The sequence below is a fragment of the Manis javanica genome, chromosome X (assembly GCF_040802235.1).
Source record: "Manis javanica isolate MJ-LG chromosome X, MJ_LKY, whole genome shotgun sequence".
NCBI classification, from domain to species: Eukaryota; Metazoa; Chordata; class Mammalia; order Pholidota; family Manidae; genus Manis; species Manis javanica.
Window position 1 is genome coordinate 9738741 of NC_133174.1, and position 25298 is coordinate 9764038.

Below are 25298 nucleotides of genomic sequence, written 5' to 3' on the forward strand. Positions count from 1 at the left end.
AAAATATGCTCCAGAAAGGTTGTACTAAATGGAACCTTATAAAAACATCCAAGGGATATCTGCTCAGGCCAATTTCTCTCCAAAAGGGTCCTACTGTATTATAGTCTCTAGAAGTTTTTGTTTAGAATTACGATTCGATTTTTTTCTCTGAAACTGAAAAAAGAATTAATTGTAATATACAGAGCTAATGGAGCTGCACGGAGAAACATGCTTTTAGGTATCATTCGGGAGATTTTATACTGGTACCGTAACCCTTCTGTAAGGAGCGCTCTGATGTCCTCTGACCCAGTAATGGCAGAGAAACCACCAGAAGAACCCCCACCACACTTGTGAGAAATAGCAGACAACTGTTTTAAGTCACTAGCTTTTAGGGAGGTTTGTTACTAAGAATAACTGAACATTATGTATTTCTTTTGAGGTGTCTCTTAGGTTTATCTTTAGAGTAAGTAACGCCATACTGATTAGGCACTTTAAAACAAAGCCTTCGAAGTATAGACAGTTTAGTTCTAAGTATCTGATTTTATAGCATACTGTATCATACTTACATGCTTCTACTAATACAAAGCTCTAATTAGAAACCATTCTAGTGTTACTAGCATTGACGACATCATTGGACTCAATAAAAATGAATAATGATTCTTTTTTCTTATGAGTTCTGCTTTTACTTTTTTTTATTGAAGCATAATAGACATTAGTTTCAGGTATACAACAGTGATTCAATATTTATATACATTATAATTGATCACCACGATATAATGAATAATGATGATGATAAAATTAATTATTTAATCTTCCATGTAGTTAAAAAAACTCTCATATTTTACAGGACTGAAACTGACTTCTCCTTACAACTCCAACTTTAAAAAATTAAAAGGTTATTCAGGACTGAATGATTCCTGCCAAGGTCTTCATTTACTCCCTGCAGTACCAGGGCTTTCAGTTAGTACATCCACCCGGTGGATACCGTAATTACTTTTTCATGGTTAAAAATATCTGTGTTTATGGTTAGCCAGAGACGGGTAAGATTCCTCAAGGGAGGAACAACCTAAGACAGGCACAGTCGCAGGGGGGCCATCAGGTGAGAATTTGGGGATCAACAGAGGTGAGGCTTAGAACCTCATCCCCCCTGCTTTGAGAGAAATCTTCTGCATCCATGGATGTCTTGCTGCCCTTGTCTAGCCTGGATTAATACTTAGTCCATAGGCACACACCTGATCATCTGATCATCTACATTTGCCCTCTTACAGCACTAAACTATGTTTTCTACCTTTATCTTGCATCTACCTACCACTTCAGCATTTTATTAAAAATAAAAATAATAATAATAATAGAGGGAGAAATGTGGGATCAACATATAAATCAAGTACAAAAATCAAATGAATATTCATATTTGACCTGATTGTTTATAGGTCATAATGCGTGATCAAAACCGAAAGTTTCTGTGATGAATGCCCTTGCACTGTTCACCATGTAAGAATTTATTCACTATGTAAGAATTCGTTCACCATGTAAGAACTTGTTCGTTATGCTTCAGAAGATTGGAGACTGACGAGAATTAGGCTTGAGATGGATTAATGATTGTACATTGAGCGTTGACCCCCCTATACTAAATTTTATTGTTGTTAACAACCATTTGATCAATAATTATGAGAGATGCCCTCTCAAAAAAAAAAAAAAAAATATATATATATATATGCTTAAAGTCTACATAGACAATGAGATTAGAAAAAAGCTGGAGGGAAATGCATTTAAATCTTAATGGTGCTGGTTTCTGGGTATTTCTGGGATTCTGTGGTTTCAATTTCTTCCCATCAGTTTGTGCTGTCCACATTTAGTGCTATGCACAAGTATGTTTGCATAAAGCAGGAAAATGTTTGCCTTTTGTCTTTGTTCAGGGGCGCCTGGTTTTGTGACCCTGGCACCTGGATCAGTGGAAAGTGGGTTGAGTGTTTTGTTTTATCCTCTCTGACAATAAAGATGACTGAGAAAAAAAAAATATCTGTGTTTAAAGCAAAACTGAAGGAACAAAATAGCAAGAGACTCACAGACACTGAGAAGGGTCTAGTGGCTACCACAGGGGAGGGGTGGAGGAGCATGGGTAGGGAGGAAGGGATTAAGGGGCACTATAATTCACAATCACAATATAGGTAGGTCACGAGGAAGGCAGTATAGCACAGAGAAGACAAGTAATGACTCTATAACATCTTAATAATTAATAATTAATAAACATGCTGATCACTCAAAGTTATGAATAAGTTAAACTGTGCATAATATGACCTAAGCCCCAGGAAAGGGGAAGGTCTCTGTCTGAAATGGTATTTGTTTTAATGTTATGCTTAAATGACTAAGAATTCAACTTGAAAAGAAAGGCACACAGTTATCAAAAATGATGTTCTCTCTACAGGTTTTGGAGAGGCGAAATTTTAGTAGAGTATCAATAGACATATGAAAGAAAAGTATCTTAGGAAAAATAGTTCTGGTCATTAGCACCTCATTATTTATGATTTAATCTGAAATAAGCTTTCACTAAATAGTGCTTGGAGGCGTTTGTTGGCAGGGAGACACGCTTGAGTTTTAGGGTCAGGGGGCAGAGGAGGAAGGATCCGGGCTTACGAGGGAAGGGGGGGGGGCCTGTCTCCTGTGCCACAGATGCACTGCCTCCTCAGAACCCTAGTTTCTTAATTCAGAAGGTGCCCCTTTTGTGAATGGCCAACCTGTCCTACACTTTACCCATTTTACAGGGATAATAAATGTTAAGTTCTGCTCCTTTTGATATTACTCAAATGAAATGACTTTTCATTGATATTTGGGACAGTAGGATAAAAGGACACTTGCATTTGGTCTGGAATGAAAAATGGTTCAACTGCTGGGTACTGGGGAGTTCGGGAACTTGGTTTTCTACTGCAGAAATTGGAAAGATGGTCCAAGCCTCTTTTAATGACTTTCCTAGAAAATTAACCTCTGACTGGCCCCTTCTCCTCTAACCTAAACCAGCTGTCTTAGGTTTTTGTGTTTCTTTCTTTCCTTAACTAGCCTTCTTCAGTGAAAGCTGATAATTTTGCTGGATATTCAGTAGAGTGCTGATGTGGCTGAAAATCCCAATTGCTGTTATCTTGAAAAGTCCTTGTCTACAGCGACCTTATGTACTGTGTCAAATGATGAAAATCATGCAAAAGCAAAGAGAACGCAAGATGGGTTTAAGACACGAGTCCCTATGTGGGTCTAAGTTGATGCCATTCTGAAGTTGGATGAAAAGGCCCCACGCAAAGGTAACACAGGCCCACTTGCTGCTTAACATATAATTACCCCAACTAGAGTTCATGATCTTCTTGGACCCAGACCACGGCTTTTACTTTGGTGCACCTTCTCCAAGTCCCTAGTTGAGAGTTAGGCCCTTCTGGGTTTAGTTAATAATTTACTTTCACAAATTGTCCTTGTTATTCCATACATATTATCACCAAGACATGTCTTGAGTTCCACTGGTATCAGTAAATGATCAAAGCCCAGATGAAGAGCCTATGATTCATTTAAGGTATTGATAACTTTCTATACAATAAGTATGTGCTCAAAGCTTGCTTGATTGATTATGAATATAAAGCTTAAGATGGCAGTAGGACTCTGAGAATGAATTAAGGGCACACTTTCCCTCAAGAACATTTATTATAATGAAAAAATTACCAGAAAGAAACTGAACTTTAGCATGACTTTAACTGTATGCAACTGTTCCTATTAGATTTCAATGTTTATACTTCTCCAGCCTATTTAAAGATAAAACAGTATAAGAACAAAGCAAAACTGAAGGAACAAAACAGCAGCAGACTCACAGACTCCAAGAAGGGACTAGTGGTTACCAAAGAGGGAGGGAGAAGGGGATTGAGGGGTATTATGTTTAGTACACATGGTGTGGGGGGTTCACGGGGAAAACAGTGTAGCCCAGAGAAGGCAAATAGTGAATCTGTGGCATTTTGCTGCACTGATGGACAGTGACTGCATTGGGGTGTGGGTGGGGACTGGATAATATGGGTAAATGTAGTAACCACATTTTTTCATGTGAAACCTTCATAAGAGTCTATATCAATCATACCTTTATAAAAAATTTTAAAAAATAAATAAATAAAGATAAAACAGTCAACCATTATCAATTTAAAACTATTGTTTATTTTGTTATAAATTTTACACATACGTAAGCAAAAAAGTGGCCTCTAACTTTAATCGGGTGTTTTATTTCTTTCAATGTAATTAAATGTTAATCTGTGTTAGTTTAAAGAGCCCCCCATGAATGGTGCCAGCTAAAGAGTATCAGCAGTCAAGTGTGACTTTGATGGCAGCCAGTGAGAAATGACTGTCTGCATGGACAAACTACAAGTGAGTTTGCTAATCCTTGAGGCTTAAGACCTCAACAAGATGCTAGTATAAACAGGGGTCAAAGGTGAGAGCAAGCCTTTCCTATCAACCTCACGTGCTCCTGATCATCGAGCCATCCTGGCAACCTGAGCACCAACAGTGGGCCAACGCAGCACAGGGAACCTTAGTCCTTGAAACAGAGGCTGTTCCAGGGTGGCCAGTACAGCCCAGGATTAAATATCCAGAATAGCCTGGGGTTGGTCCTAATCTCTAAGAATTCTTTCTGAAAGTTAAGATCCCCCTGCCTTTTTTAAATTAAACTATCATTGATATACAATCTTATGGTGGTTTCACATAAACAACACTGTGGTTTCAACATTCACTCATATTATCAAGTCCTCATCCCCTCTATTGCAGTTGCTATCAGCATAGTAAGATGCTATAGAGAAGTTAAGACCCTCTTTAAGAAGACATTTTTGGGGTTTGGGCTTCCTCCAAGAAGACACAGGGTGTGGCTTAAAGACTCAAATCCAGCACAAACTAAGCCCCCTGCAGTTGCTACCTACCATGAAGACTTCAGAGTAATGGTCACAAGAAATAATCTACTCTCTGAGTGAAGCGGACAAGGACTCTGCAGCCTAAAATGTGTTGGCCTAGGATGAGCCGAATGCTAAGATGAAGCAGAGAAACCTGGGGAGAGAAAAAGATATGCTCTATATCACCCCTTCCTTGCCCTCCTGTCCTGCCCTGAAGGACTGGCCACTCCAGAGGGAACCGCCCATACTACTGGTCAACTAGGAAGACAGTGATGGTGCAAGACACAGAAACTGGTAGTGAGAGGGCAGGAAGAAAGGTGCTAGAAGGAAGCCAGGGAGCATTATCAGCTCCTTATTCTTGACCACAACTCAGTGCAAATGGGACTAAAGGGAGCATCAGGAAGTCTTATCTTCCATCTCTATCTAGTCCTCAGGCTAAGTCTAGTTCCAAGTGAAGATAACCCCGGCCTAAAGCCCCAGTGAATCAGGGTCCATCAGGGCCTTTGTTCAGCTGCAGTATCTCTTATGTGCCCTAAACCTTAGGGCCTAAGCTATGAATCTTCATTAGGTAACTGGTACCTGGCATGACTATGTGTTAAATTTGGTATGTAGATCAGTGAACTTCCACTATCATTACTGGGTACCCACTATGTACTAAACCAGGGATTAGCAAACTCTGCCTTATAAAGGCCAGAGTTAATATTTTCATCTTTGTGGGCCATCCAGTCTCTGTTGCACTGAATCCTGCCATTGTGCTGTGAAAGAGCCATAGACAAAGAGAAATGAATTGGTGTGGCTGTGGGCCCATAAAACTTTATTTACCAAAACAGGTTTGAATTTGGCCTGTTGGACATAATTTACCAACCCCTGTGCTAGATCTGCCGTAGACTCTTGACATACATAATCTCATGTATTCTAACAACCCTGTGCAGTTGGTGTTATTATTTCAATTTTGCAAAGAAAATGAAGCTCAGAGAGGTTGAAAAACATGCCCAAAGTCACACAGCAACAACTGGCAAAGCCAAAATCCACAATTCACAGTCTCTTTTCTGTTGTATCTAAGGTGCACTTTCTACTCTTCCTGGATGTCAATGACATACGCCCATTTAAACACTAATTTTTTTAAAAATAAGTTTTTCATAGAAATCTTACTAATGCCTTGATGGCTCAGGCTATGCTTATACACAGCAATAATTACAGAAGTTCGCATAACAGAATGATACCCCTGGAGCCAGAAGCACTGCTTGCCAACGGACGGATGGTTTCCGTTGACTCTCCTGTCCCAGCTGCCTCCTCTCTCTCCGATTCCCCTCATCACTTCCTTCTGATGTTCCACTTCAGCTTCCAAACCCTTATCATTTGCAATGTGCCCTCTGCTCAATTACAGGAAGAGCTGGGGTTGTCAAGTTAAACCAGATAACATTGCAAATGAATCTGCTATCAGCAGGTTCTGGTCTATGTGGAGCTTCCATGCCTCTTTCTTGCATTGGGTTGAAATAGATGAAATGGCCATTTTTGTAAGTCAGAAGTGGCAGTTTCATACAGTTCAACCTAATAATAGAGCATACAGACCCTGAGATGTGCATTTTCTCTGGTGCCCATGAGGTTTTTCTTCTATTTACTTCATGGCAGTGTTGCAGATAATTAAAGCAGCAATGGGTTTGCTGCCAGGAAAGTGGGCTAAGATATAGTAATTCCTCAAATCCACTGCATCCTACAATGCCAAGGTCAGAGGGCCAGACGTTAGTCAGATCGCCTCTCCACTAGTCTCCTGCACACTCAAGTAGTTTCCATCTCTACTTTCCAAAATTCATCTTTTCAGGAGCTTTTGTATAATTGTCTCCTCAATTCTCTTTATTCGGAGAACACAAAGCAGTCAGAAGGGCACAACAGGCTCCCAGGGTTGTGAGTGCACCAGCCAATGTGAATAAAACCGACACAGGAAAGAAACTTGGCAACCTGGGAAAAAAGGTCCTAAGACTCCTGAAACACCAGAAACCCTCCTTAAAAAACAGGGATTCAACACGAAAAGACCATGAAATGCATCATATGCTCCTCTCAGTTCGAGAAGGGGTTACTTTCAAAAGGCTCTATGTGAGTGTATGCGGAGATCGATATTGATACTCCTAGAGGGCTGATCATTTTCACTTATGCTAAAAATAAATCAATCGTATACAGAAAGAAAATTAAGAGACAAGGAAGACGTGTGTTGCCTCCAGATTCGTATTTCAAAGGGGTAAACAACAGGAACTTTCGATGATTCCTGAAGATGAAGAATCAGTACATATAAAAAATAAACCAATAGAAATAACAAGTCATTGAATGAAAGGGTTGATAAACACACTTGTGGCAGTTTCTTTGCCCAAGAAATAGAGAAATATTTCCAGCTACACAGGAGATATAGGCATTTACCTGGAAACCAGCAGATGGTACAAGTTAGGACAATGAAAGCTGTTATCTACTTACCTTGTTTTCCACCTGGACACTGTCGCCTTCCCCTAGCACTGCTGTATGATGAGGTTCTATTTTTTGCTGTGCATCATCAGGCCCTACAAGAAAAGACGACCCACTAAATTTAATACACATTACAGTATATTTATTACATGGCTACAAATTCAGTTAACTACATAACACTGTAATATTCATTTCGAGTTCAGAAATAACAGCCATAGAAGGAATCGCCTTAAATCTCTAGGCTGATGTTATTTGCAATCATTAATGTCTGAAACTGGCTGGTTTCCAGTTTATTAAAGAGCAGGGAGGTGAATCCTGCACTGGGTTTCCACCTACGCTTTTCATGTCATACCTAATAGTTCAATTAGTAAGCGAAGTCCTTGGCATCACATGCTAATGAGTGTTTCCCTGGGTAAATTATAAACCTCAGAAGAATTATTCATACTTAGGAAAATCAATAAATGCCATCATCAGTTCATTTCAACAAGTATTTATTGAACATCTACAACTGCCCAATACTATGAGAAAATACAAATGCAAAGCAGGTTCCTTGCCTACAACAGTTCACAATCTCATTGGGAGAAACTAAATATGTATTCATAAGATAATCAGAAAATAATTAAACAGAAAAATAAGTAAGTTGGAGAGCTACTGAACTATGAACAAGGCCCTGTGCTAAATGCTATATGTGGGGCAGTCTTCAGGATAGATATGTTTCCATCCCTTCTATATTGAAAATAATACAAATGAAATTGTGTCTTAAGGGCAACAATAAAGTAGTAAGCAAAGTTCAATGAGATAACAGAGGTTATAGAGGCTACTCAGGTCTAGGGACCCTAGGAATTTGTTGTAGAGGTGTTAAGACTTGAACAGGACTCCATGGGATTAGATGGGCCTGCAAGAGGCAAAGATAGGACGGAGGGCATTCTAGGTAAGAGGAGGTACTGCAAAGGCAAGGTGCTGAGAATGTGCAGGGCATCTCCGGGGAAATGGTGAGCCTTCTACCATTGCTGGAACATTCTTCTGGGAAGAATGATGGAAATGTAGACTGGCTGCAGATCAAGGCAAGACTTGAAGGCCATGTTTATCCATATAAAACGGAGGGCCTTTGTAGAGACGGTGTGTCCGAGAAATGGTCAGATCTGTGTCTTGGTGAAATAATTCTGGGAGCAGGGCACAGAATTAAATCGAAGGGCAAGGCTGAAGCTCGGATGACCTATTAGGAACCGAACAGTAAGTGGAGAATGGGGCAGGCCTTCGTCTCCAGTAGAAATCACACCTATTTTCATGTCACATCACATGTTGTAGATATCTCAACATACAGTTTATGCTCATCTCTACTTAGAACTCAGGGTGGGTTGGCTGCTGGATCGTGTTACTTCAAGGGTCATTAGAGAAGCACATGTCATAACTGTATCATAAACTTAGTCCTGTACATTTTAATGACTTCACTGAATTAAAAAAAATTGTTCAGAGGGAGACCTTGGCAAATATTAAAGAATCCATGGCACAAAAAAGATTAAGAACTTTTGTCCCGGCGGCAGTGGTGTGCTAGTTAATGTTTAAAACTGGTTTTCGGGGAAGAAGGGGGAGAAGAAACCTGACTTGCAGCACGTGCCGACTTCTGTGCTGGAATGCTCCCACTGGGGCCAGTTTCAAGCTACCAAGGTGAGGTCAGGGAAGAAGAGGGGCACGGTCAGCTCCAGTGAGCCGGCCCAGCCACCCAGCAGAGCACTAAAGGTGTTTCCTCCAGCAGAGGTTCAGGTCAATGCATGTCACGGAAGCGAAGGTGGATCTCCACTGCTTTTCGCCTCATGTATGCACTTGCCAATAAAACAGAGGTCTGGGAGTTCAAGAATCATCTCATTTTGAGTTGTGCAATACATCTGCAGCATTGTGTCACACGTGCTCTCTATGACATTCCCTGGGAGCAACAAACCACATCTTCAACTAATTCATACCTAACACTATTACCCGCATGGTCTACTCCTGGCCCCTGGTGTTATCGTGTAGGCTGTTTCATGATACATGGACCAAAACAGTTTATAAAGCTCCTTCACTGTCCTTTAGTACAGTGAGTTGGCAAGAGACAGCTCTCAAAAATAATGCTGCGCTGGGATCTCTCTATACCTCTTATCTGGGTAGCTTGCCTGACTTCAGTGTTCTTTGGTTTGTGAGGAACTCTGAATTTAGAAACGAAGAGTTCATGTTTTCCTAAGAGTTCTAGTTCTAACTTTACATGGAACGCAATTTCTACCCATTGTTGCTGATCTAGGAGAGACCAGTGCTGATTCCGCGGCGGCCATCTGAAATGCTCCGCACTAAGGTGGACCTTCCTCACAGCTACTGGACGCAGGGTTCCAGGTGAATCATTCAAAGTGCACCTTTAGCTTCTGTATTATTTTAGGAAATGTTTAAAACAGGATCACAGAAAGCAAACACTGATTCTATCTTCGTGTCATTTCTATGCTATTTCACCCATTTGGTTATCTCCCGAACCCAAAATAAGTCTCAAGAAAACATATTTTATTGTTTCTGACTACTTTCACTTACAAATAGAACCAAATCAGATAATAAATAGTTTCCATTAAGAAGCTTTGCCAAGAATGTTAAACCTAATAAAGCAGTTAAGGAAAATTTAACTGAAAACAATTGAATTTCAAATAAATATTTTTGTTTGCCTAAACAGTCACAAAAGGGCAAAATACTTTCAAAGATATTTTAATGTTAGAGCTGCATCTTCAGTCCGTGATTACTTGCTGTGCAATTTTTCTCCATATGCCCGATTTCCTTGTCCTTCTTCTTCTCTTTGCAAGAACTGCTGTCCATTTACTCTCTGTTCCACACTTTCTGGTACTTTCATCATCAATTTTGATGTCATCAATTTTAAAAGTACAACTTGAAGTCCTCTTACCTGATGCAATCAGCATTAATTGAAAAAGACAAAATGTCTCATTTTATTTTAAATTAAAGTGTAAATGTGCATCCGCTTGCCAAATTGTAGAAATACAGTGAAAGTGGGTCTGCTGATTGGACTGAAGCACCATCTTTCTTTATAAAGCAACACTGAAATCCTTCTAGATCACTGGTTTCCCCCAATCTTTTGCTGTTCTCTCACCCACATTAATTTGAAGGGCTTTCTTTAGTAATCCATGCTTACAAAGCATTTAATTTAGTTGTTCTAGAAATATCGAGTCTTTTCACAATTAGTTCATTGATACACATATTGTTTAATTAAATCCTTTAATTGCAATTGTTGCTGCAACTGGCATAAACAGACTTGAGAATGATCACAACTACCTCTAAGTCCACTTTAACTGGGCTGGAGGGAGTAGTAATGGATAGGTAGACCAGGGGAGCTAATCATCCTGGATGCTCAAGCACTTCACTCAGGGTATTCCCCATGTAATGAGCACACTAGTTAGTTCAAATTAGGCCAGTTTGGAAGATGTTTAGTATGTTTCCCCAACTTTATTGAGATCGAGGGGCTGTGTCAAGCTTAACACCACCCAGAACCAGAAGCAAAGGGCTGAGTACAGACTAAGCCTGTATAATTACTTACTTAAGTTGGAAACATTTTACTACCTTCAATAACCATAGACAGACATTTTTAGATTTCTAAATACATTCTCTAAGTCCCACCAGTGTACTTGATACTGCTCCTTCTCGGGGCCGGGCGTACAAGCTGATCAGCTGTCCCAAAATTCAGGGATATGGGATATAAATTCCTCTGCCCTTTTTTTGATCCCTGTGTTAATGTGTCATGTCATTTTCACTTCACCTGCAGCAAAGGGGTTCAGTGCTAGTATCTTTGGGACCCATTAGTTTTCTGACCATGTAGTTTTTATTTATTTTCTTTATCATATACTGCACAGATTTCAGCTGAGGGCCAGTCAAAGGACTGGTTGCCTCAATAAAAGATTGTTGCCAAAGATCTCTCCTGCACAATTCTTACTACTCAACAGTCAGCTTAGAAGGCTTGAGAAAAACCAATGTACCAAAAATTAAGATCCAGGAAAAGCATAAAACATTTCAAATAAATCATTTTTTAAATAAGAAAGTGCTAATTCTACTCGTCTCATTTTAGTTCTGTTAACTCCTTCCCTTCTTCAGTGGGTCCTTAACAGGGCAGTTCTATCACTTCACTGTACTCACCTTGAACTTTGTACAATGTCTGTTCTAACTTAGACAACCAGTTAAAGTCCAGCATGTTCTAGCATTCAAAACTCCACCTGTCCCTAACTCAAACTAAATCCACCAATGTCCATCTGTTGAGCACATCCTCCATCAATCAATATTTTCATGTCATATTCCTCCTAAATCTCTATTGTATGGAATCCCCCCCAGATTACTTTCTCAACCCAAATTAAACTCTATTTATTCCAGCCTGCTATACTAAGTACATATAGTTATAACATGACATTTTGAACAAGACAATTACTTGCTTATCAGTTCCTGCCATCTGTGGCTGGCTGGTGCCATCCAGGTTTTATAAGCAAGATAGAATTGAGGCAGTAAAGTCAGAAGGCATTTTCTGGATTCTCTCTATAGATTTTAGGTGTCAGTATATATTTAATAGCTATTTCTGCTTTGTCATTTCTTTTTCTCTGTTGATTTGGTCTTGTCCTTTTGTTTTTCTCATTAACATCTCTATTAGGGGGTGGGTAGGAGGAAGGGAAGGAAATGAAATTCAAATGAGGTCATCTGGCCAGTCACTCATTGGCTAACGCAGAGTCCCCAGAGGCCAGTTTTGCAAACTGAATTCTCTCGATGGTCCAGTTTACTTTGGACAGATGCAAGTTCATCCCAACGCTACGGACTGTGACCCCATTTCCTGCCAGATGTTTTACACTTGTGGCCCTGGCCAACAGAGGTGAGCAGGCCAGTGAATAGAGATGACTCAGGAAAATCCTGCCTCACTAGAGAAAACCAAATGGATGTGTTAGTCCTATTCTTATCACTCAAATTGTTGAGCTTTCCACTCGTTAAATTCTTGTACCAAACGTCTGTCAAGAAACAATGCTGTAACTACTGATTAAAACAGGTTTTCAAGATTGTTTTGATTTTTCTCCCCTTCGTGAAAATAGATCCATAGATCCATGGAACAGAACTGACAGTCCAGAAATAAACCCGTACTTATACCGCAGATTAATACACAACAAATAAGGCAAGAATATACAATGGGGATAAAGACACCCTCTTCAACAAATGATGCTGGGAAAACTGGACGGCTACATGCAAAAGAATGAAACTGGATTACTGTCTTATACCATATACAAAAATAAACTCAAAATGGATTAAAGACCTAAATGCAAGATCTGAAACCATAAAGCTTCTAAAAGAAAACATAGGCACTAAGCTCTTACATATCGATATTAGCAATATTTTTTTGGATCTGCCTCCTCAGGCGAGAGCAACAAAACCAAAACTAAACAAGCGGGAAGACATCAAACTAAAAAGCTTCTGCACAGCTAAGGACACCATCAACAAAACAAAAAGGAAACCTACTGAATGAGGGAAGATATTTGCAAATGATGTATCAGATATGGGGTTAATATCCAAAATATAAAGAACTAGTACAACTCAACATCAAAGAACCCCAAGCAATCTGATTTAAAAAACAGGCAGCGGATTCTGAATAGACATTTTTCCAAAGACATGAAGGTGGCCAACAGACACATTAAAAGATGCTCCACATCACTAATCTGGGAAATGCAAATCAAAACCACAATAAGATAACACCTCACACCAGTCAAAATGGCTAAAGGGAGAAAAGGGAACCCTCCTACTCTGTTAGTGGGAATGTAAGTTGATGCACCCACTGTGGAAAACAGCAGGGAGGTTCCTCAAAAAACTGAACACAGAACCATCATACGATCCAGCAATTCCACTTCTGGGTATTTATCTGGTGAAAATGAAAACACTAATTCAAAAAGATATATGCACCCCTATGTTTATTGCAGAAAATATTTACAATACCCAAGATATGGAAGCAAATGAAGTGTCCATTGACAGATAAATGAATAAAGATGATGTGGTATGCATGTATGTGTGTGTGTATAAAAATAAATGGAATGGTTTTCAGCCATAAGAATGAAATCTTGCCATTTGTGACAATATGGAAAGAGCTAGAGGATATTACTTTAAGTGAAGTAAGACAGAAAAACAGAAATATTGCAGGATTTCATTTCTATGTGGAATCTAAAAAAAACAAAACAGACTCGTAAATACAGATAACAAAGTGGTGGTTGTCAGAGGGGGTGCGGGGATGAGAGGAATTGGTGAAGGGGATAAAGAGGTACAAACTTCCAGTTATAAAATAAATAAAGTTAACCAGAATGAAAAGTACAGCATAGGGAATATAGTCAATAATATCATACTCCCTTTGTATGGTGACAAATGGTAACTGCACTTATCATGGTGAGCATTTCATATGTATATAAATGTTGTGTCACTATGTTGTACACCTGAAATTAATTTTGTATGCCAACTATATATTTCAATTAAAAACTGTGGAAAAATAAAAAGTAAAATATTTTGCTTCTGACCTATCATTGAAATGCTATTCAGTGAAAGAGAAGCAAAGCCCATTTCTACTATATAAAACCAAACCACATGGGTTTGTGTTACCATTCTTTCCAGAAGAATCACTTCAGGCAACTGAATTCCCCTTTTGGAGAATACAAAGAATGGTTAAATGGCTGCAGTTGTGGCCTTCAAGCCCTAAGCAGATGGTCAGCAGTAAGCCAGCTGTCTGGGGCTGGGAGTGTCCTGCCCAAAGATGCAGTCATGCTACATGGTTCTCTAACTTCAGGCTTTCCCAGAAGCACAGCCTGAGGTGCAATTCTGAGTGCAAGGAGTTTATCTGGGAGGCAATTCCAGGGAACACCAGTCCAGGGATCAGAAAGTTAAGAAAAGGCAGACCAGGAAGAGTGTGTTATCAATACTCGTGCACAGTGAGCAGCTTCAACATAATCCCGTGGGGCAACTCTAGGAAAAGGGCAAACACAGGCCTCAGAGTGATTCCACCTGAGGGGGGAAGGCAGTTTCCAAGAAGGTTGATTCCTTGGCACTTGAGTCCTGCCCGGACTGGGGCAGAGCAGTCCGTCTCGCTTTCAGAGACAGCCTCGGGCCAAGAAACACAGACACCCTTGGCAGGTGGAAGCTGGTCCGTGGGCTCATGACTGGTGTTCATATTCTCCCTCACTGAACACGCTGGAAGCCGAGAGGTACCCTGCCCTGGGCATAGCGCGATGTACTCTGACTAGGGAGGGCTAGTGCCAGGAGCAGGCATGGTATTCAATCACATGAAAGTTTCAGCTTGCCTTTTCTCACCTTCAGTAGTGTAGATTATATCACAACTGAACCCAAAGCCACGAACCCATCACTTACCAATATGCACATTTCCACATATGGTATAAATGAAGCTTGTCCACCCTGAAAAAGGACCAGCGACATTAAAACGTTAGTGTCCATAAGGCCGAAAGGAACAAAGATATAACAATATATTTGACAAATATCTCTGTATCTGACATATAAATATATACATTTATATACCAGATGTAAAAGATACATTTAGAGAGGAAATCCTTTTTCTTTTAGACACATATTTAAGAATGTAAGTTCTTTCAACGGCCTAAAACACGCACTCCCACAACCACATACACAGATGCAGGCGCACATGTGCGCACACACCCTAACCTAAATGACTTGGCCCCAGATGTGTTTGAGCCACCCAAGTAGACCATGTACAATTATTTAACAAACAGTTCTACCATGCTATTTAGCTTCTAGTTTTATCATGCTAATAATAACTGCAACACACCAGTCTGGCCTATCTTCAAGGTCATTGTGCCTCCAGGTAGTTTAAAGTGTGAAGAGAATGCTGAGAATCCACTTTTCTTCACTTGGTTGCATTTTAGTTTCCAGTGAACTCACTCCTTTTCATCCATCCTAAAATAGTGCCTCAGTTCCGGGGATGCAGACATGAATGATCTCTGGCCTTTGGATGGCTCATGCACTCCCTGAAAGTGTGTGCACTTCTCTGTGAAGAGAGTACCTGGCAATCACTAGACTCCTACTGTGTGGCCTGTGGGACAAGAGCTTAGACCCACAACCTGCGCTTTGCTCTCCCAGCACCAGCACTGGGTCTTCATGGATATTTCTGTGCTGTCCTCAGGGCCCAGAAGAGGTGCTGTGGTGCCACTGAGAGACATGAACCTAGAAATGGCCAGCTCAAGACAGAGTTGGGACACCACTCCTTGTGTCTTCTGTGGAAAAGGAGATCTGGGAAGGGAATGCGGGGCACAGTTCAAGGTGATAGGGCAGGGCCCAGACTGGGTCTGTGTGAGGGCCAACATGGTGACAGAGTCAGCAAAACAAAGGCAGGCATGAAGGGTCACAGAGAACCAAATATACTTTAGGGATGTGGTTGTGATGGCAGGTGGGTTGAAACGCACAAGGGAGACACAACAGAAAAGGTATAACTGATAAAACATAATTTGAATCTGGATCAGGAAAGTTCAGAACAAAGACACTTGGGTAGAAGTCAGAGGGTATTTTATCACATTCCAATTTCAGTTTTTCCTCTCTGAGATTTTACCAGGCTACGTTTAAGGCCTTGGGAAGTAACTGCTTAGAGCTCACATTCTTTCTCCCTTACTGACCCACTCACTCAGTCCACCACCATTCAGTGAGCATCTACCACTCACGTGCATTCGTGGTAGAAAGAGACACAAAAGGTGAGTGAGGTGAGCGGGTGCTCAATGGGCACAGTTTGAGGGAGGGAAGTTCTCGGTTGATGCTGAAAACATGTGAACAATTCACATCCCGATCTCACAGGTCTCAAGCGGGGGGGCTGGGATCTTCTAGAACCCTTCTCTCTGCTTTCTAATGGATGCTGAGCTTCCCCAGTCCTATTTAGCCTGATTCATAATAAAACTCTGCAACAAAACCCCTTTCTTCACTGCTTTTGAAAAAAATGTCACCATTGAAAATTGTTCGAATTTATTTTTCAAAGAGCAAATGTCTTTATTGTTTTTGACTTATATAAAAGTAATATGCATGAATTTATATAAAAGTAATACACTTGAAAAAAAAAAGTAATACACTTGAAAACCTGTGTGCACACACTTTCAGGGAGTACATGAGCCTCCAAAGGCCAGACAGAGGTCTTTCATGTCTGCATCCCTGGAACTGAGGCACTATTTTAGGATGGATGAAAAGGAGTGAGTTCACTGGAAACTAAGTGCAACCAAGTGAAGAAAAGTGTATTTTCAGCATTCCCTTGGCACTTAAAACTACCTGGTATTTTAAGGTATTTTAAGACTGCAAAAGCATATAACATCTAAACTGAAAATCTCTGTGACCTTCATGCTCATCTTGACATAAATATTATCAGCAATTTGGTTATTTGTGATTTCAATTTCTTGGTTCCTTAATGTACTATATACTATTTGCTTACAAACCTGATGCTTCAGTTTGCATAGCTGTCCATGTTGAAACATAGAGAAATGACTCATCCTCGGGGATACCAGCCTTCCACTGTAAGGCTGTGTCGTAATTTTTACAACCCGTCCCCTGACCTTTGTGGCTGAAAGGTATTAAAAAATTAATGGTTTCCGAGTCTGACAAAACCTCAAAGCTCTCAACTGCTCAACTGGGTTTGTATTTGGGATTACTTCGATTGTTCTAATCTCATTTCTCCTCCGCCCCCTTTGCTTGATTCCTACTCTCCCTCAAAGTAGAAAACTAGTCCACACCAAATGGCCTCCATCTGTTTAGCTTCCCTTTTTGTCTTCCTACATGATGCAGAAGGACCAAGCATTTTCTTCAAGGAATGGCCAAGTCAATGTATTAAGTGCATCCACCTATTTTTGCTCCTTGCCAAAGTCTTCTATTAGGATGTGGAGCACATCTTTACCAGTAATACCACAAGTCATGTGACTGCTTGGAAAGCACAGAGTATTAGAGGGAATGGAATAGCAATGGGGGGCAAATCCCCCTTTTTGTCTTTTTAACATATTGTCCACCTGCACTTGCTTCTCTTAGACCTTGTCTAATTTTCATTAAGCATTGTTTCTCAAAGCTATGGCAAAGCAAGCAAATCATTTGAAGGCTTACTATATGTTTAGGAACCACATCTTATTGGAATTCCTTCTCTGCTAAGGGCAGGACTGCATCAGCAAAGAGCTCTCTTGTGAGATTTTCAGGCCCTTCTCATCTTTCTTCCCCTGCCACTCCTCCCACTTTTATGTCTGCACCAGGAACTGATGCCATCCCCCCATCTGTACTGCTCTGTTAGAGGTCAGAGGTCACAGGCCCTATGGTTTCCTTTCTTCTACAAAAAATGGTGTCCAAGCTACTGGCTTTCTGCAGCTGCGAAGCTCTTCCTTCCCCTTGCGCAATGACAAAGAAAATGAGTTGGGAGAGGGGTCACATTTTACTTCTGGCCCTGTAGGATGGCTTAATCAGGAGCACATTTAAGTCAGACCTCCTTTAGCCAAACAGAAAGAATGTAAAACTTTTCTTCTAAATATGTAAATCATTTTCTGTGGCATCTGCTCTCATTTCCAGGGAGGTTCCCAATCCTTGCAAATGTCCCTCATGAGAGCTTTTCTTGGCCTACATTCCTTGCCCTAACCCAGTTCATTTTCCCCCTGCTCCAGTCTTAGAATTCATTATTTCAGTGAACTTTACTACTCCTCCTACATGTATGTCTGGAGAAAGTAGAAAAACATGATCTGGTGACACGCCGCATCCATGACAAACGTCAGCTCTGGAGAGGGAAGGAGAGAGGAGAACAGGACTAAGGAAAGAAAATGGATTGGAGGCGAGCAGTTTCTCTCACCCATATGATTTTATCTGTAACAGAAAAGATAGGAGATAAATATGGCAACGTATGTTCATTATTTCATCCTTTGTGCTCTTTCTTCTGAATTAAAAAAAATTAAAATGTTGAAAATAAATAAAACTCTTTTTTCCAAAGATGAGAGGAAAAGCAATTAACAGTTTGGTCCAATGGTGAGGAAACCTCAGACAAACCCAAACTGAGGGACATTCTAGAAAGTAACTGATCTGTACGTTTAATGAAAGAAGAAAACCGAGGAACTCCCTTGGAAGGAGATTAGACCTGACAACTAAATGCGGCATGTGACCCTGGGTTAGATCCTGGCCTAGAAATTGTTTTTTCTTTTTGCCAGAAAAAGCATTACTGAGACAGTGGGCACGTTTTGAATATTTGTACAGAAATAATAGTGTTGTATTGACGGTTATAAGTTTTTACTAATATTATGTCAACTTCATAATTTTATAAGAACACTGTGATTACATAGGAAAATATCCTGGTTTTTAGGAGACATGCTAAAACTTATTTCAAGGTAAAGGGGTATCATGTCTGTAAGTTTACTCTCAAATATTTCAGAAAAAAGGAATAATCCATATTTCTAGAGAGGAGAATGATCCATTTTCTACACACAGCAAATGCGATCTCTGTAGAAGCCCCACTTTAAAACCCTTCAATGGCTCCCTGTTCCCCAGGAACTCCTGACCCTAGCAGACAGACCCTTCTCAGTCTGGCCCAACACTTCCCCAGCACCATGCCTGCTCTGCTTGCTCTGCCTCCTTCATTAATTCTGGCCGAGCAAAGCCCTCCGGGAAAGGAGGAAGAACGGCAGCAGCAACTTTAGAGGGGCCTTGTGGCACTGAGGCAAACCAATCAACTACATGACTGAAACAGCAACCAAAATGCACACACACAGTCCCAGGCAGAATGGAGGGCAGGTGTGAAAATCAGCAATAACCCTCAAGGAGATCTAAGACCAGACTGTTAACCCCTTTGAGCCCATCTCCTGGTTTGTAAAATAAGGAAATACTATGTACACCCCGGGGCTGCTGTGATGGTCACGTGGTGCTGCACACGGTATATACATATCTGCATGTACATATACAATATATATATATATATATATATATATATATATATATGTGTGTGTGTGTCATAGGTTTTTTGTCTTCTCTGCACAATGCCCACACTTAGCAGGCATTTACCAAATGTCAGTTCCCTTTCCTGCCCCTTCCTTCTCTTTGCACTTTCCTCTTATTTTATGCAGGTCAGGAGGTTGCAGTGGCTGCTATGTGTGCCTCTGATGGGCTATGACCCAAGCTTGAGAAGGCTCATCACCATAGAGATGGCCTCACACTCCCCAGAGGATCCCCCTCAACTCCAAGCCACCAGTCCCTGGGTGGTCTGCACCATACATTGAGCAAAGCTCAGCAGTGTTATTTCACAAAATGTAGAGAACGGATCCTCATTGTCCTCGTCAAGTACCACTTTGGATATTGTCTGTGAGGCAACAAACACTGCAGTCTAGAACAAGTAATACAAGGTGGGCTTTCTAATCATATAGCAACTGACAGCTCACTGTAAGATCTATAAGCTTGCCACACACAGGCATTTCACCCCCATCTGAGAACTAAAACAGCAATACAGATGTCAACTTTATAGCTCTGCAGTCTGGAAAAGAGATAGGTTATCACATGATGTTGTGGGAACCTCTGCAAAAGAATACAAGAATGCCCATTTTACAGAATTTGATGAGTGACAGCAATAACGAAATGCCCAAAGATACTACATAGAATGGCACCAACATAAACATACTTGAGACCACTGGCTTTCCAGAGTAAAATCTAGTCAGAATGTTTTATACACTTTAGAATGATCATACTATGGTTGACATGATGCATGGGCATATAACATTAAGAGCCATCTCTAAAGATCTATATGGTAAACAAGGACAATTGCAACCTACGAAAAAACCTCCCCCTAGCGCTCAGTCGACCACTGATGATACTCACTGCAACAGAAATGAGTAACTGAGAAGAACAGAAAAACTGAGAAATAAAATTTAACATTTTGAATGAGAAATATATCAGCACGTAAGCTCTTTGGAATATAAAATCTCAGAAGACAGCCGTCTATGTGCTCAGAATGGAGCACAGACCGCTGGAGGACAAACTCCACTGATCATTTTCTTGCTAAAAAAACAGCAAGAGAGAAATGTATCAAAAACTCCTGGAAGCTTATCCTGCTATTTAGAGACTAAGTCTACATAGAAACATTCCTGCCAACAAGACATTTAATGTGATCATTTGTAACTACAATAATACACGTTATTGTTTCTTGGTTTTATTTGAATAGACCCTTTTTCCTCTTCAAATATACTGTATTCACACTTGTTTTTTCATTGCTCAGAAAATAATTCAAATATGTAGTTATAATCACAAAATAATATTTAGGGCTGCAAAACAGAAACTATTTTAGGCATCTGAACTTAGACTGAAGCCAAGTTTATAGACAACGAAGAACTAAAATACAAAGAACTTTAAGGATTAAGTAAAGGCTCAGAAAACAATAAAGCTGAAATAAACAGAGGATGTCGTAAGTATTCCTAAGATTATCATAGGGCATATTTAGACAACGGACTGCCTTGAAAGAAAAAATTTTTAAGTAGGACCTGGAAAATATGAAAAAAACTACACCCTTGTCAAAATTGAAATGTGTTTATATTCTTAGAATAGTTTCTTTACATTAACCATCAATTTAATCGGTTCCCTCTTAAAAATGATATATTAAACAACATGATATAATTCTCAAACTGATAGGATAATTCACTAAAAAAATTTTTAAATACTCATTTTTCTAGACCTATCTATAAAATCTTGGGTTTATTTACCAATATGCCCAAGGCACTACCAATAGGGTACTGTTCACTATAGGGCCATTCGTCTGGCCCTTAGTAAAGAGCTATAGTGGAAGTCGGACTATGTAGGTTAGAATCTCAGCCCCAACACTCACTAGCTGGTTGACCTTGAATTAAGTTCAAGTCAGGTAAGTAACCTCTCTGTATCTCAGTTTCTTCGTATGAAAACTGAGACAATCATAGTCCTTATCTCATGGACTTGTGAGGACTGCAGGTGTTAATACAGAGGAAGTTATTAAAGTAGTTTCTGGCAAACAGTAGGCATTTAATATATGTTGCTATTATTATTACTATAGGATGATTCAGTGAACTGTGAACTCCTGAAAAAGTTCATGATATTTCCCATCATGGATTCTGCCCATTTCCTCCTCTCTCAAAACCACATTTAAAAAAAATGTGATTGTACCTCACCATGCATGAAGCTCAATTGCAGGAGGATTAAGATGGCGGGGTGAGAGGTGAGACAGAGGCTTCCTCCTAAAACTGCAAACAATTCAAAAAAATAGTTGGTGGAAGTAATCCTGAGAGAGCAACAGGAAAGAGGACTGCGCCAGACTGTATACACCTGGAGAAAAGAGCAGGCCTCACAGAACAGGGTACCAATACCGCTCCCCTGCTACCCCCAACATTACTTCAGGGGCTCAGCAGCTCCAGAGAGTAGAGCTTTTGGACACTAGAGGGCGCAATATACAAATATGAAACACCAAAGAAAACTGGTCCACAGTAAAACTAATATAACTCCGGAGAAAGATTTAAATGACATGGACCTTCTGACTCTCCCTGAAATGGAATTCAAAATAAAAATCATGAACATGCTAATAGAGGTACGGAAAGATATCCAAGAACTCAGGAATGAATTCCGGTCAGAGAGCCAATCACTGAAGAACACAATGGAGAGTATTAAAAGCAGGTTGGATACAGTGGAGGAGACGATAAATGAAATAGAAACTAGAGAAGAGGAATACAAAGAAGCTAAGGCACAGAGAGAAAAAAGGATCTCTAAGAATGAAAGAATATTGAGAGAACTGTGTGACCAATCCAAACAGAAATATATTCACATTATAGGGATACCAGAAGAAGAAGAGAGAGAGAGAGAAAGGGATAGAAAGTGTTTTGGAGGAGGTAATTGCTGAACACTTCCCCAATCTGGGGAAGGAGATAATCTCTCAGAACATGGAGATCCACAGATCTCCCAACACAAGGGACCCAAGGAAGACAACACCAAGACATATAGTAACAAAATTGGAAAACATCAAGGATAAGGACAGACTATTAAAAGCAACCAGAGAGAGAAATAAGATCACATACAAAGGAAAGCCCATCAGGTTAACATCAGACTTCTCAGCAGAAACCTTACAGGCCAGAAGGGAGTGGCATGATGTATTTAATGCCATGAAGCAGAATTGCCGGATCCAAGATAATTTTATCCGGCAAGATTATCATTTACATTTTCAGGAGGGATTAAACAATTTAAGGATAAGCAAAAGCTGAGAGAATTTAACTCCCACAAACCATCTCAACAGTCTTTTTGGAGGAACTCCTATAGATGGAAGTGTTCGTAAGGTTAAACAGCTGTCAACAGAGGTAATAAAACCACAGTAAAGAAAGTAGAAGAGCTAATTACTAAGCAAATACAAAATTAAATTAACTATCCCCAAAGTTAATCAAGGGATAGACAAACAATACAGAATATGATACCTAATATATAAAGAAAGGAGGAGGAAGAAAAAGGAAGAGAAAAGGAAAACAACCTTTAGATTGTGTTTGCAACAGCATATTAAGTGAGTTCAGTTAGACACTTAGATAGTAAGGAAGGTAACCTTGAACCTTTGGTAACCACGAATCTAAAGCCTGCAATGGCAATAAGTACATACTTATCGATAATCACCCTAAATGTAAATGGGCTGAATGCACCAATCAAAAACATAGAGTCGGAGGTGGAGCCAAGATGGCAGCATGAGTAGAGCAGAGGAAATCTCCTCTCAAAACCACATGTATCTATGAAAATATAACAAAGACAACTCTTCCTAGAATAAAGACCAGAGGAAACAGGACAACATCCAGACCACATCCACACCTGCGAGAACCCAGTGCCTCGCAAAGGGGCAGCCAGAGCCAGAGCACACCCACAGCAACAGTGGAGATAAACTCCATAGCAGCCGGGCAGGAAGCAGAAGCCCTGTCTGTGTGAAGCTACCCAGCACAAGCCACTAGAGGTTGCTGTTCTCCCAGGAGAGGAAGGCCAAAAACAAACAAGAAGGGAAGTTCTTCCAGCTGTCACTCGTCCCAGCTCTGCAAACTATTCTATCACCATGAAAAGACAAAATTACAGGCAAACCAAGATCACAGAGGCAATACCAGAGAAGGAGACAGACCTAACCAGTCTTCCTGAAAAAGAATTCAAAATAAAAATCATAAACATGCTGACAGAGATCAGAGAAATATGCAAGAGAAATGGGATGAAGTATGGAGGGAGATCAAAGATGGCAAGAAGGAGATTACAGAAATGAAACAAACTCTGGAAGGATTTATAAGCAGAATGGATAAGATGCAAGAGGCCATTGATGGAATAGAAACCAGAGAACAGGAACGCACAAAAACTGACATAGAGAGAGATAAAAGGATCTCCAGGAATGAAACAACACTAAGAGAACTGTGTGACCAATCCAAAAGGAAGAATATCCATATTATAGGGAAACCACAATAAGAAGAGAGAGGAAAAGGGATGGAAAGTATCTTTGAAGAAATAATTGCTGAAAACTTCCACAAACTGGGGGAGGAAATAATCGATCAGACCACAGAAATACACAGAACCCCCAACAGAAAGGATCCAAGGAGGACAACACCAAGACACATAATAATTAAAATGGCAAATATCAAGGACAAAGAAAGAGTTTTAAAGGCAGCTAGAGAGAAAAAGGTCACCTATAAAGGAAAACCCATGAGGCTAACACCAGACTTCTCGACAGAAACCCTACAGGCCAGAAGAGAATGGCATGATATACTTAATGCAATGAAACAGAAAGGCCTTGAACCAAGTATATTGTATCCAGCATGACTATTATTTAAATATGATGGTGGGATTAAACAATTCCCAGACAAGCAAAAGCTGAGGAAATTTGCTTCCCACAAACCACCTCTACAGGGCATCTTACACGGACTGCTCTAGATGGGAGCACTCCTAAAAAGAGCACAGAACAAAACACCCAACATATGAAGAATGGAGGAGGAGGAATAAGAAGGGAGAGAAGAAAAGAATCTACAGACAGTGTATATAACAGCTCAATAAGCGAGCTAAGTTAGGCGGTAAGATACTGAAGAGGCTGACCTTGAACCTTTGGTAACCACAAATTTAAAGCCTGCAATGGCAATAAGTACATATCTTTCAATAGTCACCCTAAATGTAAATTGACTTAATGCACTAATGAAAAGACACAGAGTAACAGAATGGATAAAAAAGCAAGACCCATCTATATGCTGCTTACAAGAAACTCACCTCAAACCCAAAGACATGTACAGACAAAAAGTCAAGGGATGGAAAAACATATTTCAGGCAAACAACAGTGAGAAGAAAGCAGGGGTTGCAGTACTAATATCAGACAAAATAGACTTCAAAACAAACAAGTAACAAGAGATAAAGAAGGACACTACATAATGATAAAGGGCTCAGTCCAACAAGAGGATACAACCATTCTAAATATATATGCACCCAACACAGGAGCACCAGCATATGTGAAACAAATACTAACAGAACTAAAGGAGGAAATAGACTGCAATGCCCTCATTTTAGGAGACTTCAACACGCCACTCACCCCCAAAGGATAGATCCACCGGGCAGAAAATAAGTAAGGACACGGAAGCACTGAACAACACAGTAGAACAGATGGACCTAATACACATCCATAGAATTCTACATCCAAAAACAACAGGATATACATTCTTCTCAAGTACACATGGAACATTCTCCAGAATAGACCACATGCTAGTCCACAAAAAGAGCCTCAATAAAATCCAAAAGATTGAAATCCTACCAACAAATTTTTCAGAACACAAAGGTATAAAACTAGAAATAAATTCTACAAAGAAAACAAAAAGGCTCACAAACACATGGAGGCTTCACAAAATGCTCCTAAATAATCAATGGATCAACAAACAAATTAAAATAGAGATCAAGGAATATATAGAAACAAATGACAACAACAAC

General features: G+C 40.1%; 1 protein-coding gene across 5 annotated transcripts in view; it reads right to left on the reverse strand.

The window, feature by feature from the left end:
• Window positions 1–25298, reverse strand: part of PIR (pirin) — a 110148-nt gene that overhangs the window by 4930 nt on the left and 79920 nt on the right. For 3 of the 5 annotated variants that reach the window (XM_037020507.2, XM_037020505.2, XM_073227302.1), the window contains 4 exons: window positions 18045–18111; window positions 16802–16926; window positions 14727–14771; window positions 7347–7429 (listed from right to left, as the gene is read on the reverse strand). In XM_037020507.2, the coding sequence (XP_036876402.1) occupies window positions 7347–7429; window positions 14727–14771; window positions 16802–16926; window positions 18045–18111 (320 nt within the window). The remainder of the gene's footprint in view (window positions 1–7346; window positions 7430–14726; window positions 14772–16801; window positions 16927–18044; window positions 18112–25298) is intronic. The other 2 variants (XR_012127241.1, XM_037020506.2) reach the window with 2 other exon arrangements.